The sequence below is a fragment of the Elgaria multicarinata genome, chromosome 1 (genome assembly GCF_023053635.1).
Source record: "Elgaria multicarinata webbii isolate HBS135686 ecotype San Diego chromosome 1, rElgMul1.1.pri, whole genome shotgun sequence".
NCBI lineage: Eukaryota > Metazoa > Chordata > Lepidosauria > Squamata > Anguidae > Elgaria > Elgaria multicarinata.
The window spans coordinates 103,937,398-103,956,579 of NC_086171.1; the positions used below are offsets into that span (position 1 = coordinate 103,937,398).

The window sequence follows — 19,182 nt, forward strand, 5'->3', positions numbered from 1 at the left end:
GTTGTTCCTAACTTTGCAGTTCAAGTACAATGACAGTTCAGACATAATTGTTGAGCGAAGTCTACACTTGACAAAGAAATCAGCAAATGTACATGCACAATTGTGGCAGCTCAAAAAATGTTCTGCTGAGATGTGCAAATAGCATCCAGAATGAGACACCAGCTGATACAGCTGGGTCGGGAGCCCCATAGACTTACTAAAGGTTGTGTGGGGCCAAGATATGTCTGTACAAGGGTATAGAATTCTATTATAAACACAGATTCAACTGCAAGAGAAGCTGCGGAGATCATGCATGAGCGTATGCGTGGAACTCTAGCACATGGAACTCCAGCACCAGGAAATTATCTTTTTTTCCTAAGAATGAGGATCTAGAGGCATTTGGGGGAATTAAAGTTGGCTGGAGACTGACACTTCGCTTTGCAGCATGCGCAGACACCAGGAATAAAAATTGATTTGGTAGGGGACCTTGCAGGTGCTGAGAGAGCGGTCTGTGGGTACTGTAATACCCACAGGTGACACACTGAAGAAAGCAGGTTTAGGGAATGAATTCTTAGCAGTATACAATTGAGTTTTAAGAAGATGTCTGAATGTCAGAACTATGGGGGGTGGGTGTAATTTCAATTGGTAAAGTGTTCCAGAGGGTGAGTGCTACAGCACTAAATCTTCTACTGCAAGTACTCCTGAGGCAAACCTCCAAAGCATGTAGAATAGGGCCAGTGTATTCAGTGTATTTGGTCCACAGATACTTGTTTTCCTAATGGGCCCTCAAAAGCCTTCCAGCAAAATAATGGAAGGGCTTTCACATAATTTTGAAGTAAGTTTCAAGTATGGGTGGTTAATTCAAATAGGAGATGTAAGCCAACTTGGATGTTTACATTACAAATACTATAATTAATTAAAACCTGGGAAGCTGAACACTTCTCCAGAATTCTTCCTTAACCATCCCCCAAATGTGTCAGAGAACTTTTTAGTTTTATATATTAGTTTTATATATTATTTATAGAGTGTAGTTTTTTAAAGCTTCAAAAGTGTGTTTTCTCTTGATTCAGATGTTTGAATTAAATAGAGGATAACATAAAGAGGTGCACATTTTAACCCTAAGACTAAATTTATAGGACATTTATATCTGTAGTAGAAGTATTTTAAAATATGACTGCAGTATATTTTAATTCAACAAGAAGCTTCCTTTTTAAAATGTTGACTTTTGAATATTTGAGGATTATAGTGCATAAATTAAAACATAGGTATTTTTTCCAGTTAGCCCACATGCATCCCACCGATGTGTCTATAGAATGTGGCACTGAGTATTGGGATAATTCACAGTTCAGGAATTTCTGATGCAAAAGAAAATCTTTGGGTTTAGTGCACAGATCTGGTAAAAACTTGTCATTTTCAACACTAATTTCTATTTTTTGTTCAGTTAAGCTAATATGGAATTACCTCCTTAGCCAAATAATAATCTTGGTGTAGAAGTTGAGGAAATGGAGAGGAAAGCATAGAAGAAATGGAATGAAAGCAGCCAGAAGTGATAAGAACAATTGAGTGCATTCCAATATCCTCAGACAAATAAACTAGAACAAGCCACTGTTGGGGACACCGCTGTGCCTAGTTTGGAGCTGGAGGGGGCAAGGTTGGGAGAAGGAGGGTAGCAATATTTTAAAACTATACGCTCCGATCTAGCCAACTCTGCTCCGCTTCCAGCTCCTGTCCCTCACCTGTCAGTTCCTCCTTCAACTCTCTCGGCATTCCCTTCGGTCTCAGCTGATGAACTGTCTAAAATACTGCGCTCATCGAAGCCTTCCACTTGTTCCCGTGATCCGATTCCCTCTTGCGTCTTTATTAATCTTATCCCCGCTATCCTCCCGTCCTTGCTTCACATCATTAATTCTTCTCTGTCCTCTGGTTCATTTCCTTCTGCTTTTAAACATGCTACAGTCTCTCCCATTCTCAAAAACCCCACTCTTGATCGACTATCCCTGTCTAACTACCGACCTGTCTCCCTCTTGCCCTTTGTCTCAAAGATCCTGGAACGTCTGGTCTACTCTCGTTGTCTTGACTTTCTCTCTAATAACTCTGCTCTGGATCCCTTTCAATCTGGCTTCCGTCCTTTGCATTCCACTGAAACAGCCCTTACCAAGATCACCAATGATCTTCTTACTGCCAAGTCTAAAGGCCATTATTCTGTTCTTATTCTCCTTGATCTAACCGCAGCCTTTGACACGGTTGATCACGATCTTCTGTTAGATTCCCTCCACGACCTTGGACTCTGTGGCTCTGTCTATAACTGGTTCGCCTCCTATCTAGAGGGTCGCTCTTTCAGCGTGTCGGCTAACGGCAGCTCGTCCTCCTCTTTTCCCCTTTCAGTTGGGGTTCCGCAAGGCTCGGTGCTTGGCCCGTTGTTGTTCTCTCTATACATGCTGCCCTTGGGCAAGCTCATTCAATCTCACGGCCTCCAATATCACCTGTATGCCGATGATACACAATTATATCTTTCATCTCCGGAACTTTCTCCAGATGTTCACGATCGTATCTCGGCATGTCTTTCAGATATCTCAGCCTGGCTGCTTCATCGTCGTTTGAAACTTAACATGGCAAAGACTGAATTGCTAGTTTTTCCTCCTAAACCTTCTCCTCACCTCTCATTCTCCCTTACTGTCAACGATGTCACGTTTACTCCGGTCAAGGAAGCTCGTAGTCTTGGCTTTATATTTGACTCCTCGCTCTCCTTCCCTCCTCACATCGAGGCAGTAGCTAAATCCTGTCGTTTCTTCCTGTATAATATTGCCAGGATTCGACCATTTTTGTCTGTCTCTTCTGCCAAGACTCTCGTTCACGCACTGGTTATCTCTCGGTTGGACTACTGCAACCTTCTTCTCTCTGGCCTTCCTTCGTCTCACATCAGTCCGCTGGTCTCTGTCCACCACTCTGCCGCTAAGATCATCTTCTTGGCCCGCTGCTCTGACCATGTCACTCCACTTCTGAAATCTCTTCATTGGCTTCCAATTCACTTCAGAATCCAATATAAACTTCTCCTACTGACCTTCAAAGCTCTTCACTGCCTAGCTCCTGCCTATCTCTCCTCTCTCATCTCACACTATCGCCCCGCTCGGGCTCTCCGCTCCTCTGATGCCATGCTTCTCGCCTGCCCAAGGACCTCCACTTCCCTTACTCGGCTTCGTCCTTTTTCTTCTGCTGCCCCTTACGCCTGGAACGCTCTTCCAGAACACTTGAGAACTACAAACTCAATCACTGCTTTTAAGACTCAGCTCAAAACTTTTCTTTTCCCTATAGCCTTCAAATATTGAGTTTGTTCTGACTTTACACTGTTGGTTTTGCCCTACCCTGTGCCTGTTTACACTTCCCTGTGCCTGTTTGCATTCTCCTTCCCTCTTTATTGTTTACTACAACTTATTAGATTGTAAGCCTATGCGGCAGGGTCTTGTTATTTACTGTGTTATCTGTACAGCACCATGTACATTGATGGTGCTATATAAATAAATAATAATAATAATAATAATAACATGGACTTGATTTCTCAGTCACTGGATACATAACATCAGTAATCTTGCCCTTGGAACAACCAGCTTGACATTGACTGGTTGATGGTGATAGGCAACCAAGACATTGTTCATGCCGTTCGAGTACCTCCGGTTCCTGTCCACACATAGCTGGTCGTGCCTTTCAGGAACTTGTGTTTCCAGTTGTTTGGGAGTCTGGTGGGGGCCACATATGCACCAGGAAGCAGCATTGCTTGTTCCTGGTGGTAGGGCACCTTTGGATTCTACCCACTGGGCATGTTGAATCCTACCAGACAGAACCTATGTGTAATGAGCCTGCTTTTTAGCAAGCAGTTGGAAAGGCCTAGACCAGAGGTGGGCAACCAGGTATCCTGCAGATTTTTTTGGACTGCAACTCTTACAAGCCCCAGCCAGCATGGCCAATGGTCAAGGATTATGGGAGTTGTAGGCCAAAACAGCTGGAGTGCATTAGGCTGTTTACCTCTGACTGACATAGCTAGTAAATCTACCTCAAAGAATTTTGCATTGTGTGTGTTTGTCAGCTGTCAATAAAGAATCACTACCCTATTTGTGTTGATAGCCTGTTTTTATTTTTACACTTCAAATTGAAGTGCAGGCCTTCAGCAGCCTTCCATCTTTATTCCGCTGAATGCCTCTGCACCCCACATGTACCCAGAGAAATTCTTAGAGAATAAATATGGTAGTCGACTGGAGACGAAAAATAAGGCAGGCAGGAAGTGGGGAGCCCTGTAAAGTTGGGGAAGCTTGAGGATGACAGTGGGGAAACTGGGAGAGCGATGGGGATGGCTGGCTGGGAAACTCAGTGAGGGGAAGAAAGTGTGTGTGTGTGGGGGGGGTTATCCTCAATGGGATACAGAGCTGTGGGTTCAAAGATAGGGTTTTTGGGGGCTCAGACACAAAAAAAGTTATTCCCGTTTATGTTTGTGGGCTTAGACAACACCTCTGCCTTGAACTGAGGTTCTTTGGCAAATTATTGGCCTTTTTATCCTCATCAGTCTGCATTTCTGCAAAATGGGTGTTTAGTGACTGATTGTGTCCACCACAGCAGCCATTTTGTGACAACGGCCATAATGCTTGCTCAAAAATGAAAGGATGGAATAGTATAGGAAGGGATTGTTCATATTTAGAGCTTTTTGGTATGATTTAGGTTATGAATGACTTCAGATACCTCTGGAAATTATTTAAAGAGCAGGCAATATCTATATTTTAAGAATTATATAATGCTCGGGACCCAAGATGAACTGCATCATCCAGTGTGATAGCGATTAAAATGTCCGTCTAAGACTGGGAAGACCCTTCTCAGCTATAAAGTTTCACTGGATAACTTTGAGACAATCACTGTCTCTCAGCCTAATCTATTTCACAGGGCTGTTAAGCACCACCTTGAGCTCTTTGGAGGAAAAGTGGGACATAAATGTAGTAGTAGTTAGTAGTAGTAGTAGAAGAAGAAGAAGAAGATAGTTGTTTTTGTTAACAGCAATCAGCAGCAATAACTTAACTGTTGAGTTCTTTGAAATCAGTACTGCCACCATAATTTTTTTGAAGCAAAAATTAATCCAGGAAACAGTTATGAACACCTTAACATTATGTTTGATTTAACATATAAATCAAAACCCAGTGCTATTTTATGTGGAGGTCTACCGTACTCACCAGTGTGTTCAAATATGGCATATTGGAGCTAAGTCCCTATCAGAATCGAATGTTGGCATTTCAGAAATTATATTTGGATAGAACAGATAATGTCTACCTTCAAATTTAATGTCTTTTAATAGGTGAGACATCCAACAGAAAGCTTTAGGTGGTAATTAAAAAACAACAACAGGGAATGGGCATAGTTAGGCAGCTATCTGAGAAAAATGCTATTTAATAATTCAGTGCATGCATCACCTCCTAACAAAGGTTCTTGAATTAACAGAAGTTTTATTTTATTTTTTTAAGATTAAAATACAATAATGAATCATGCATCTTGAAGTAATCATCTAACAGCAGGACCTCAGGGCCTGTGTTTTCAGCATACATAAACTCCCTGCAAGATGCCCAAAATTTCTGCAAATCTGTATTTTCCATTTTGGGGAACAATGCGAACCTGAGTTCACTGTATGAGGTTATTTGTCCGTACATTGCTGATGTCTGGAATAAAGTTCTGGCAGATTCTTTTATGAGAAGGATGATGAGAATTAACCTAGTAAGGGACTTAAATTTTTATTTTTCTTGGTTGCCTTAAGTCTTCCATTCCTACAGGGTAAATATGACAGTAGCAATAATAATAATAATTGTATGATATTAGAGCAGCAGCAACTACACAATAGCATTTCCTTTGAAATGTCATGATCTTCGACTCTTTAAAATTATGGGCACTTCCACAAGTGTTTCTTGGGACAATCCGTCATGATGGGCAAAGGATGTTGTAGAATGAGAGAATTCTTAATTTCAAACTTGCGTTCTGATTTTAGGTAGCAGTGATGGTTCTGAGCTCAGTGAAGAGACTTCATGGCCAGCATTTGAAAGGTAAGAGAAGCCGCTATAACTTTGTTTTGTTCAAACTCAACGGCTGCCTCAAACATGGCAGTTCTACATCTTCATGTGGGAGAAAAGTATACAAAATGTGTGTGGAGCACATTTCTGTGTGGTTGGTTTTTGCTTCGGGATCTGTTTTGTGGCTTTGTATTACCTACATGGGAGACTATATCTATGTAGGAAAGAACAATGTGTGAAGAAGTCTTAACTATATCATGTAATTGTGTCTAGAGAATTATAGTTTTGTGAACCGCCCAGAGAGCTTCAGCTATTGGGTGGTATAAAAATGTAATAAATAAAATAAATAAAATAAAATAATAGTTACCAATCTATAGGCAGCACTTTAGAATCCAGGTGTCTAGTAGAATTTGCTCAAGGCAACATATTTCAGTGAGTTAGTATCATAGGGCTATTGTATTTAGAGAATATGAGTGGCCGGTCATGCTAGTGACTACCAGCTGCGAAACTGCTGAAAGTAGTATCTAGCGCTGAAGGGAGGCAGCTCCCATTCCTTCACAGTTTGAGCTCTAGCACCATCCCCAAGAAAACTAGCTGCCCTGAGATGTTTCCTAGAATGATACGTGCCTTTGCCAGTCCAAGGCAACTTGAGTATTCTCTGAACCCTGGTAGATGTACATGACCTTGCTTTACAATAACCTTCCGCAAGTCCAATGGTTTTTTTTTTACAGAGTTTCAGTGTAGCTCAGACTTGGCTTTGAGAGAGAAAGAGAGAGAGAGAGAGAGAGCAGCTGATACTACAAGGTCAAGAAGCTAGCAGACTGGACATTTCAAGGCCAAGACGCCTAGGGGCCTTGCACTCGAGACTTATGTTCCATTTGCCACTGTGGCAGATTGCAGTGAAGGGCACTTCTGGCTGCAGTTTATTATAGATGGCCAGAGGGTGGCACTGCAGTTCCCAGCACAGCAGAGATCAGGTGACATAAGGAGCCAATAAAGTCTCATCTGGCTCTATAAAGCTGTGGACTCTAGCTGAGCATCTGTTCAGGTGTATGCTGAACTGCTCAAAGACTGCTTCTCTTTCTGGAACCACCTGACTGTGTTCAGGCTACCAGCCTTGATAGTGAGTTTCTGCATTATGATTTACATGCAGCAATTAACCGAAAGGTACGGATAGAAAACTCTTGCATGAGATCACAATGCTTGTGCCCTCCTCACTGCTCATACTTGAATACTGAATGAATATATTTTATTATGGTCACTGACCAATACCAACAGTACATTTAACAAACACTCTATACAAAATACGTTAACACATTAAATCTACCAACATCTAGAGAGTCAGAGTTCATAACAGTTATATCAACTAATCCATCTAAAATCACAGAGTACACTCAAGGGCTAAAAAGGTATGGCATGTTATTGCAATTGCACAAAATTTAGCTACTTTATTGGTAATATAAGGAATCTTATCCGAGAGTAATAAGGAAATATAAAATTTTGCAGTTCTACCCGGATATTTATATAAAATAGGTAGAATAAGATCATTCCTAAGATCCTGATAAAAAGAACAGTATAAAAGTACAAGATTCACCATTTCAACATCCCCGTTATTACAGGGGCATAGACGGTCTTGGAGTGGTATTCCCTGGAATCTCCCCTCCAAAAACTTGGAGGGCAGAACATCGAATCTGGCCAAAGTAAAAGCTTTTCTATAATTAGGGTAAATCAGATTGGTCAGATAAGCACTTGACTCAAAGGTCTTATTTCTTAAGGGACTGGCATAAGACAATGAGCTGACATGCTCTTACAATACAATATCCCAGATTCTCTGTTTGACAGCTGCCTTGGCATTTGAATAGCCTAAAGCTATTAAAGCATTGGGAGAAAACCCTAATAGAGATAACTCCTTACCCAAATACTTTTTCCATTTTGATTGAAAGGAGTCCAACAGTATCAAAGGAGCCAGCCCAACTGGTAAGAATGTAAGTTTCAACCAATAATTTTTCATATGCAATTTGGTACGGGCTTCAATGGGAATTAGACCAACCTCTAGCCGCAAAGCAGTGTTGGACACACAATGAGGTATTGAAAATATAGTTCTTAGAAATTTGGTCTGAATAATTTCTAAAGGGCAGAGGTTATAATAGGCGTACAGCTGAGATCCATATAGCATTTGGGCAATAGTTTTGGCCACAAACACTTGGATCGCGGAAGGGATATGTTGCCCGCCTTTAGTATAAAAAAATCTTATCAGTGCTGCAGTGCTCCTCCGTGCATTTGTCACCACATGATTTATATGAGTGAGCCATGATCCTGACGCATGGAACATCATTCCCAGATATTTATAGCTAGCAACCTGCTCAATAGGATTTTCATTAATCATCCATTTATGTTTTATTTTCCTCCTGCCAAAGACCACCACCTTGGTCTTTGAATAATTAATTGTTAGTAGCTCTTCATTACAATATAAATGCAAAGCCCTCATTAAGCGTCTTAACCCAATACTGGTTAGAGATAACAGCACACTTGAATACTGAATCAGCTACATCTTCGAATGAGAGACTCTCTCTGTGTTGCCTGGTCACTCTTGTAATTAAGAAATTTTCTATCCCAGTTCTGGAAGCTGCACTCTATATTTATAGAGCCTTATTGTCAAAAGTAGCTTCCACGTTGCTAGAGGCAAGCTCAGTAGGAAGCACTTGGAAGGTAGCTATAGGTCTTGTCAAATTTGATTGCTCCACAGAGTGCCGTGATCTGTTTGGCCCATTATATAATTCTCTTCTTCCTATGAGACGGATATAGTCTCTTTAAGCAAATCAAGGTGTTACAATCTACACATTGTTGCCGTTTGTTGACCAAGTGGTATCTTAACCAGGAGCAATTGATACCATCTACCCAGGTGAGGAGAAGCTACCTTTCAACACTAAAAAAAATTGTTCTCTGGGGCTTGTGTTCGGTGTAACACTTCTAGGGTGAAGTGGTTGTTTCTGTATGGCAGCCTGGCAAAGCAACAACAGGGCTGAGGAGAGGATGTTTTACATCATTGGTCATCCAACATCGATAATCGTTTCTCACCATCAGGAATTTTGAGAGCCAGGAGCCATTGAACTTATGAAGCTCAAAGAAGAGTGCACATGAAACTATTGGAAACTTTAGAATTAAGATTGTTTAGACTTTATAAATTGCTTTTCTCTATTTTACTATATAAACCACTTTAAGAAAGTTTTGTTGACAAACAGTATATAACTATTCTAAACAAATAATACACTTACGTTGTGTTGCAGGCTGACTGAGGCATGCTGTTCTAATGCAGTGGCCTTTCCCTGTGCAAAATGTATATTTAGAAAAGAGGGAGAACTAATCAAGAGACAGCTCTCCTAATTTACAATACCTTACAAAATTGTCCTAAGTAGGAGACTGAAGATTGCCCTCTCCCCACCATCAGGACTAGCTACTTGTCCTGATGGCAGTGTGCAACCTCCAGTATCAGAGGCAGTAAGCTTGTATACACTCGTTGCTGGGGAACATGGGTGGGAGGTGCTGTTGCACTTGTGTCCTGCTTGTGGGTCCCTGGTCAGCAGCTGGATGGCCACTGTGTGAAAAGAGTGCTGGACTAGAATTTGTCTGATCCAGCATGGCTCTTCTTATGTTCTTATGACATCCTGTTTCTTTTGCAATCCCTGGTTGTTGGAATAGTTCAGTATAGTAGTTCCTTCAACTAAAAGGTCTCACATTAGAAATTATAACTCTCAACAAGTGCAAAATAATAGCAAGTTTTCTTCCATAGACACTTTTGTCCTTCCAACTTTTGGTCCTGCAGTTGGGGCACATGAAAATTTGCACAGCGCTAGAAGGCTTCAGATAAAGAATAACTGCTGACGCACTTCAGTGGTTTTCAGAGTTTGGTTAGATGTAATAATTGCTTTCAAATAAGAAAGAAACGTTCCTTTTAACTAGAGTGTGGCACTAAAAGTGGAACAAGTGCTGTTAAACTGTGCATGTGGTTTTAAAAACAGGCATTTCCCTATTGTATTGCCTTTGCAATGTGTTGTCTTTATTTACTTTTCTGTAAATAAGGATTTCTCTCACAGTTCTTAAGTAACATATAGTTCTTTACACTAGAATAATTCTCTCAAGACAGGGATAGGTAGGATGGAAAGAGTGCTTTCAGACTCTTCAAACATGCTGAACTTGATTAATTTCCTCTTCCAGAAACAGACCACAGCATTTGCAACTGACGCTTCATATTTATGCATTATTATTATTATTATTATTATTATTATTATTATTATGCATTTGTATACTGCCCCATAGCCGAAGCTCTCTGGGCGGTCCATATAAGATAAAAACACTTAAAAACAATATACAAAGATTAAAAAAAACACAAAAACGAGCAAAATACACATACATTTAAAACCAGTATAACAACTTTAAAAATGATGAGCCAAAAATAGACCCAGGGTCCCAGGGTCATTACATATTTCTAAATGCCTGGAAGAAGAGAAAAGTCTTGACCTGGCGCCGGAAAGATGACAATGTCGGCGCCAGGCGGGCCCCGTCAGAAAGATTGTTCCATAGTTGGGGGACCACCACAGAGCAGCCCTCTCTCTTGTCGCCACCCTCCGAGCTTCCCTCGGGGTAGGCACCCGGAGGAGGACCTTAGATGTTGAACATAGTGTTCGGGTAGGTTCATGTCGGGAAAGGCATTCCGTCAAGTATTGTGGTCCCAAGACGCGTAAGGCTTTGTAGGTTGAAACCAGCACCTTGAATTGGGCTCAGAAACATACAGGGTATTATTATGTAAATTCTTTTTACTTGATGATACTAGAATTATGGTTCCTAATTCAGCCTTTCTATCATGCAGAGCATTAAAATCTGGGATAACTCCATTTATCCAAATTCAAGACTCTTTCAATTGGATGACTGTACTGGAACAACATTTAAATACAAATATTAATTGGCCTGCAAACAAAATGTGTGCCTCTTGGTGTTAAGTCTTGCAAAAATATATAAATATTGTTTATTTGCCTGAGACTTTACAAAGAAGTAATGAATATTTAAGACAAATATCATTTCCTTTTAATATAGCAAGCATTGAAGTTCTGTCCAAGTGAAATATATACTGGGTTTTGCTTTGCTTTTCAAACTCTTGACTTATTGTTTTAAAAATGAGTTTACATTATGAGTTTACATAATGTAAACTCAACCACTTTCATTTGCTATTTATTAAAAGTAGTGCATCCTATGATAAGAAAAATGTAAGATATGTTCATGTAATAAAATCATAGCTATAATTATTACATCAAAAGTAACATTAATTTTCCTGACTTAGCAATTTTTTCTTTGCCAGTATAGACAAAACATAGGGGTCTTGTTACATATATTGGTTTCTTCAGAGTTGTAGTAATGCTTGTCATAGGAGATTTAGCAGTGTAGTGTTCCATTTTAAAAATAAGTGGTAAAGCATTTTTTAATTATTCTTAAACTATTCTTTGGTATAGCAATAAAAAATACCTCAGTGCTGGATGTGCTCGTGTTAAAAACTTGTGTCCATATAATAAAAGGATTTTTCTTAATGAAATATGCTGTTGCTTGCAGAAAGAAAGGTAGCAATAAGGCAGAGAGGAAGCTTATTACAGTGTTCTAACAAATGATGATGACTATGAATTCAAAACATGTAATGCATACAATTTATAATGGAATCCAACAGGAACAGATTATACCATTCTCTTGGTCCGGTGACAAGAATGGCACGAAATGGCTATCGGGGCCACATGAAGGGCAGCAGGTACTAACCCCTTGTATTTAGGGGCCAGACTTTTTCCTCTGGTGTTGGTGACTGACTTGATATTGAAGTGGATGTAGTTTGTTGCTCCTGATCTTTCTAACTTGTTTGCCAAATCATGTTGGTGAACTTTCCCCTTAAAAATGAACCTTCCCTCTCGTGTGACTTAATCATATCTTCATAGACTCTGGCTGGCTTGTTCTAATTTGCAAATCCAATTTCTTAGAGTATTGCACTGTTACCTGGAGAAGGCTAAAGGTGCTTTTTAAAAAGTATTTTAGCACTACATGATGCTGGAAATAATTGGGGTGGCAGGAATGATGTTGGAACCCAAGTGCCTTACATTCAGAATATTTTCTTTACTAAGATTTTTGCTCCCCCCCCCCCACTTTGAGCCATATAATTGTCAAGATCCTAGCAATCATTGCTTTTAAATCCCATTCTGAATGGCATTTTATGCAAAATGGCTTGGAAGCTTCCATACACATTAAAATGTTTCACAGTCTGAATTAAACTTCAGCCTCTACAACCTTGTTGTCCAAGAAAAACCTCGTTTGAACAACTGTAAGAAAAAAATATCAAACATAATCTGGAATTGAGTTATGCATTAGGTTCCTTGTAAATTTGTGAGCTTTTGACAGGAGGCTACACTTGTCAGATCTCTCAATTTACATTTGACAAACAGATGAAGAGTGAATGGAAGAATTTCCCCAAGACATTTCAGAAATTCTTATTCCCTCAGACTGCCTCTGAAGAGTTGATGGCTGTGCCCACATAAGCTGCTTGGCATGCACTGACACAAACAGTTGTGTCAGTCAAATATTTCCTGTTGTTAAAAGCTGGTCAGCTGCTCACTTGTTAGAACACAAGCTATGTTAAAACTGCTTCAGTTTAACTGCTCTGGGTCAAGCTTTCTGCTTTCCTGCTGCTTCTGTTACTGCTTTCAAATATCTTGGTATGGTATTGTGCATGTATTGAGTTCTTGCTTTTTTCTGTTTCAGTATCTCAATGAATCCAACAATTTCTACTGGGTCTGGAAAAATCATATGTTCAAGAGAAGCATCTTTTTTTTTTAAAAAAAATAATGAATACGAACCATTTGATAGTTAGAATTACATGTAATCATATTATGTCTATCCAGAGTGTTGGAATTTATTTTTGAGTCACTTGCTGAACTGAAGGGCTTTCTTAGCATTACTTATGGTTCTGAGAGAAAAATCCATAAAAGCAGCCCTTCTAATAGTCAGTGTCTATTTCCACAATGAAATCCAATAAATGAGATGGCAACATTTGTACAAATTGAAGTGCAGAAGTTAATAGCAAGTTAAGTCATGCTTGAAAACTACTATCAACATATTTTGTATTTTCCAGTTCTTCAATCCTGTTTATTTGTTTTTTAATAGTTCTGCAGAGTCTGAAGATATAGCTGTCCATTTGTATCCAGGAGCTGTCACTATTCAAGGTGTTCTCAGGAGAAAGACTTTGTTGAAAGAAGGCAAAAAACCTACAGTAAGATATTGACTAAATTATTATGTATGTTCTTTTGAGATGGCTTTTCTCTTCCTTGTTGGCTTGGTGGCCTGCATAATATGTTCTGTTTCTTTCTATTTTCTTGTAGTTTGTTGTCCTAGGCTGTAGCTAGACCTAAGGTTTATCCCAGGATTGTCCTGAGGTCAAACCTGTTCATCTAAGTGCCACACAGGGCATCCAGCGCTCAGGCGGGGACAAACCTGAGATGATCCTGGGATAAACCTAAGGTCTAGCTACGGCCCTAGACTTGGAAGACATGTGACCATTTCTAACCAAGTTGTTTTACCCTGCTGCACTGATTTGCCCTTGGGGAAGCTTGCTGCATCACAGTTTGGGAATCCTGAGTCTATACTAAAAAATGATTTTGAAATAATTACCTGACTCATCTCTTTAGTAATCTAGGCTAAAGGCTAGGATGTAGTTTCAATATATAGTAGATATTGACCAAATAAGTGCACAGTGGCTTATTTAAGAAACCATGAGCTGTTTTAGGATTATGAGTGGTTTGTTAACCATGCCAACCACACACCCTCACCAGGTTTGGATAACACAACAAGCCATGGTCATGGCTTCAATATTCAAAATGGTTGCCCACACACACTGCAGCCCACTGTGACTTATTTAAGTGGGGTGCTTGATCATGTGAACCAGCCCATTGTGCATTATAGCTTAAAATGTTTCTCAGTAAAGTGTCATCCTGCTCAGGATCCTTGAAATGGTGTAAGGCTAAAAATCTAAATTTATTAATTTGATTGTTGTCTGCAGGTAGCATCTTGGACCAAATACTGGGCAGCACTGTGTGGAACCCAGCTTTTTTACTATGCTGCAAAGTCTTTGAAGGCGACAGAAAGAAAACATGTATGTATTGCACATCTACCACTGGTATGCGTGAACTTAGCCCTGAGGGATAGTGAAAATGAAACAGATTTTCTGGATATTAACACTCAAGATGTGTTTGATCTTTTGAGTCTTAATTCCCTGTTCTCCTCTCTTCAGTATTGTGAATAGTTTGCGTTCCTTGCTTTTTAATAGGACAGTGCTCTGCCTTTTCCCCAATGTCAGTAAGCTGAACAATTTTCCTTTCTCCCTTCCATTGGGATTGTTATGTGTTCTACAACCATGAACCTTTTTACTGCTGTCTTTAACTGTGATCACTTTTAACTGAGACCATTTTTCTCCCTTAGTTCTCTATCTTAACCATTGCATCTTGATTTTCTGCTGCCAAGCAGTTTAGCAATCTTGAAAACCAACTAAAAAACCGGTAAATCTTCCCAGTGAAAGGCTGTGGAAGAAGCCTTATGAGTTCATTTGCATTATTGTTTGTATGCAAAAAATGCAGACAAAGCACAATGTAGAGCAGACTGTAGCTGTTAACCAGAATAAAAGTAGCCCTGGTGGTCCCTCCAAGTCTTGGATTCTCTAATTGTACATTTTGTTAGCACTTTGAATTTTATGGGTCTGAACACAATATCGCAGTACTCCAAATACTATTCTTGTCCCCAATGTTCTTTTTTATGTTCCTTAACTGACCATCCAACAAAGAGATCTTGGGGTTGTGGTAGACAGCTCAATGAAAATATTAACCCAGTGTGCAGCCGCTGTAAAGAAGGCAAACTCCATGTTAGGCAATTGAGAATAAAAAGGATTAGAAAATAAAACTGCCAGTGTCATACTGCCTTTATATAAATATATGATGTGACCACACTTAGAATACTGTGTACAGTTCTGGTCACCACACCTAAAAAAAGATATTGTAGAGCTGGAAAAAATGCAGGAAAGGGCAACTAAAATGATCAAGTGGCTGGAGCTTCTCCCTTACAAGTATGGACTGTGAGCAAGGTGGGTCTAGAATTCCTCCACCCACCATACTAGTGATTTTGATTTATCTGTCCCCAGCCCCATATTGTCAGAATACAGAGTGTGCTGAGCTCATCCGCTCAAGACCTCCTAGGACATATGCCAAGGGAAGGTTACAACAACTGGGTTTAGCTTGGAAAAAGGAAAAGTAAGGGGAGACCTGCTAGAGGTGTTCAAAAGTAGGCTTGGTGTGAAGAATGTGGATAGGGAGACATTTTTCTCCCTCTCCCATAATGCTACAACCCAGGGTCATCCCATGCAGCTGATTAGTGGGAAATTCAGGACAGATGAAAGGAAGTACTTCTTCATATAGTGCATAGTTAAACTATGGAATTCACTTCCACGAGATGTGGTGATGGCCACCAATTTGGATGGCTTTAAAACAGGGTTGGATAAATTCCTGGAAGAGAAGGCTGCCAATGGCTACTAGTCCTGCTAGCTATGTGCTACTTGCAGCATCAGAGGCAGTAAGCCTGTGTGCATCAGTTGCATCAGTTGCTGGGGAACATGAGTGAGGAGGTGCTGTTGCACCGTGTCCTGCTTGTGGGTCCCTGGTCAACAGCTGGACTAGATGGACCCTTCGTCTGATCCAGCATGGTTCTTCTTATGTTCTTAATCTCCATAAATTTAGTTGTTGTGAGTTTTTCTCTGTTTTCAAATGGTCATTTATTTTACTTGAAGCAGAACCTTGAGATGAATTATAAAGAAGCTCTTCAAATGATTTCAAACTGAGAAACAAATTGTTACTACCAAGTAGTATAGTGCATGTATAAATCCTTCTTTTCATCTGTTTTAACTCATTCAAAATCAAATACATTATATCAATATTCCATGAAATTACAACACTTCTCTAAGATCAGAATCGCACTTACGTCCTGCTTATGAGTACCTGATCCATAGCTGGCTGGTCATTGTGTGAACACAATGCTGGACTAGATGGACCCTTGTTCTAAATGTCTAAAACTTCATCTAATAGAGATTCTGAGGGCCCTGTGCACATCCAACGTGTGCCTTTCTTTTGCCTTGGCATGCTAGAGTTTAGGGTAGAAGCAGTACTTGAAAATTAGCTGATAGCTAAGCAGAACCTCTGTGTTCTGAGCCACTGTCCTTGAGAACATCCAGCTTGAATATGATTTCTAGTGGACTCAAAAGCTTCCACACTACAGTGTGATTTTGGTCACACTGTAGGCATTCCTAAATGGAATTTAACTGAATTAATGGTTCTGCCCCTCACAATTCATGATGTGGGTAATTCCAGGTTTAGCCCTAACTAGTAGGTCACCGTAGGAGTGACCTGGCTTTAGCACTCCCTCCAGAACTCGCAGTAACTTCGCCTTAATTAACTCTCTGTGTGATTTTAAGCCAGCTTTAAAGACTAGCCTTTTCCGGCAGGCCTATCCAGATCAATGTAAAATCAAGCACTTTTAAGATGTATTGATCCTGTACTAATGTTGTTCCCCGCCTCGATCCAAAAGGAGAGGCGGGTAAGAAATAAATAAATATTATTATTATTATAATTATTATTATTATTATTATTATTATTATTATTATTATTATTGTCTCATCTCATCCACAGCATCAGTTATTCCATCTGTAGTTACGCAGATTGGCTTGATCCTAAATAGGCTTCCACGAACTGAACATCTCCTTCCATTCATAAATGGAACCACAATCCAGCAAAGGATCCTGCCAACAGAAGGGGGGCATTTTTTTCATCCATTCCCCCTCCCCCTCCAGCCTCCCTATTATTCCAGAGGGTCCCCCAACCCTCGGGAACAATTTTTCAGGGGGCAGAAGGAGCTGCAGGGGAAAGGAGGATTGGTAAAAGCCACCCCTTTCCACTGGTCGGAGCAACCCATGAGTGGAATTCTGTCAGGGGATGAACCCGCCAGTGGGAGCAAATCCCAGCCAGAGTTTTTTCAGAATAACTCAGACATTATGTAAAGTAGCATCCCTATTGAATGTTTTACCTTTTGCAATGTAGAAGCATAACGGCAAATCTTGCTGAACCCTTTTGCTTTCCATTAATTTGGGGTCTTGGTTGGTTTCTTCCCCCCTCTCACTCCAGTTCAAATCAACACCAAGTAAGAATGTGTCAGTAGTGGGGTGGATGGTCATGATGGCTGATGACCCAGAACATCCAGATCTCTTCCTCCTCACAGATTCTGAGAAAGGTCAGTAACCTCAAGACTCCGTTTCCTCAGTAGCTTTTCATTACGATCATAAGCAGTGGAATGTAGCAGGGTTTAGTATTGGGTTGAGAGTGTGACTGCTTTTTTTGCCATGAGTTGTGGAAATAATTCATGTAATCTAAGTAGTATGCATACTATTCTATTTTTTTTAATCAGCAGTCTAGACACTCAGAAATCTTTTGAGAGGAAAATAACTGTTGGCACTTCATTTAAAATGTATATCTAACTTTGTAGCCCAAAAACACTGTTGAGGTGGCTTACAAATAGTTAAAGCATAAAATAAAAACACTGTAAAATCAGAAACAGCCATATTAAAAAAAATAATAACTTAGAACTGCTCCCAAATATTTCTGTGACTTTTCCAGTTCACTTTCCAGGGCCTGTTGGAGATGCTATTTTTAAAATTACACTTTGAAATACTTTGCTTGAAGCTTTTCTTCAAGATAGCACTGTAGCTGAAAATGATTTCAATCCTGACTGTTAATAACCGTTCACGTTTGCTTATTTATCTCTTGATATCTCTTGAGAATGTTTCATGGAATTACCTTATTTGAAAACAAAAATCTGTTGCCATTCCCCATGCTATTGGGAAGTGGCAAAGGGAGTATGGACTGTGAGCAAGGTGGGTCTAGAATTCCTCCACCCACCATACTAGTGATTTTGATTTATCTGTCCCCAGCCCCATATTGTCAGAATACAGAATGTGCTGAGCTCATCCGCTCAAGACCTCCTAGGACATATGCCAAGAAGATGAGTCTCAGGAGGGTCATGCCTGCTTAGCAGGTAGTTTTAGCCCTTTTGAGTGGAACCCCAGCATTTTCAAGGGTCCTATTGCATGAACTGAAAGATTAACCATGCCACTACAGCAGACTTTAATACTTTGTTACGTAACTGAGAAGGAAGATTTTTCAGTCTTTTTTTTTAATAGTGTGAGTTTCCCTTCAAGTTAACAATTTTATATAGGTTACATACCAGGTGTCATATTCCATATGGGAGTCAATTTGTTAATCAGCTTGTCTACTGAAAATAAAAGAAATTGCTTTGTTATTTGGTGTGTAAGTTCTAATTCTATAATTTCTTCATAACGGACTTCACTTTTGCCTTGGTTATGTTTTAATTGTGTTTGTGATACTGTCTACATGTGGAATCTTTGTTATATTCACCAAGGCTATGGTAATGATTATCATATATCAGCATTATATACATCTTATCGTCATATTCAATGTTTAAATAGCTTAACTTGATGTACTAGAAGCTTTTTAATGATTCATAATAGGAAGTTTTCCCTCCTTTTGTCATTTAGGGAACTCATACAAGTTTCAAGCTGGTAACAGAATGAATGCAATGTTGTGGTTTAAGCATCTGAGTGCTGCCTGCCAAAGCAATAGACAACAGGTGAGAGAACAAGAATTACGAATTACTCTGGCAACTAGCAGTGAGAGCTGAGTGTTAAGCAATTCCTTACAAAAGTCAAAACAACTTTGCATTGAATAACCTAGTCAGTTAACACAAAAGTCCCTGATAGCCCCTGAGATTACTGAAGACAGAATGGTTCAGATCTTTCTGATAAGCAACTTACAATAGTATGTGTCAGGATATGTAAAATGAGTTCTTGGTCTGTATTTATTTCCCATAAGAGCCATTTGAATATAGGAGGAATTAAAAGTACAACATTAAAAGAATATGTATTGTTTCCACATATAAAACATGAAATAATCAGCTACCATTGCTTGAATTGGAGGAGGGTTTTGTTTTAAGGATCTTGTTTTGTATTCTTCAGCAAATTTGGGGGGGAAAACTT

The 19,182-nt window shown here is 39.7% G+C and overlaps 1 protein-coding gene across 2 annotated transcripts in view; it reads left to right on the top strand.

The window, feature by feature from the left end:
* Window positions 1-19,182, top strand: part of RALGPS2 (Ral GEF with PH domain and SH3 binding motif 2) — a 142,828-nt gene that overhangs the window by 116,942 nt on the left and 6,704 nt on the right. Inside the window, exons 14-19 of one of the 2 annotated variants that reach the window (XM_063134320.1) lie at window positions 5,993-6,047; window positions 11,728-11,805; window positions 13,206-13,311; window positions 14,098-14,190; window positions 17,258-17,363; window positions 18,685-18,776. In XM_063134320.1, the coding sequence (XP_062990390.1) occupies window positions 5,993-6,047; window positions 11,728-11,805; window positions 13,206-13,311; window positions 14,098-14,190; window positions 17,258-17,363; window positions 18,685-18,776 (530 nt within the window). The remainder of the gene's footprint in view (window positions 1-5,992; window positions 6,048-11,727; window positions 11,806-13,205; window positions 13,312-14,097; window positions 14,191-17,257; window positions 17,364-18,684; window positions 18,777-19,182) is intronic. The other variant, XM_063134328.1, reaches the window with a different exon arrangement.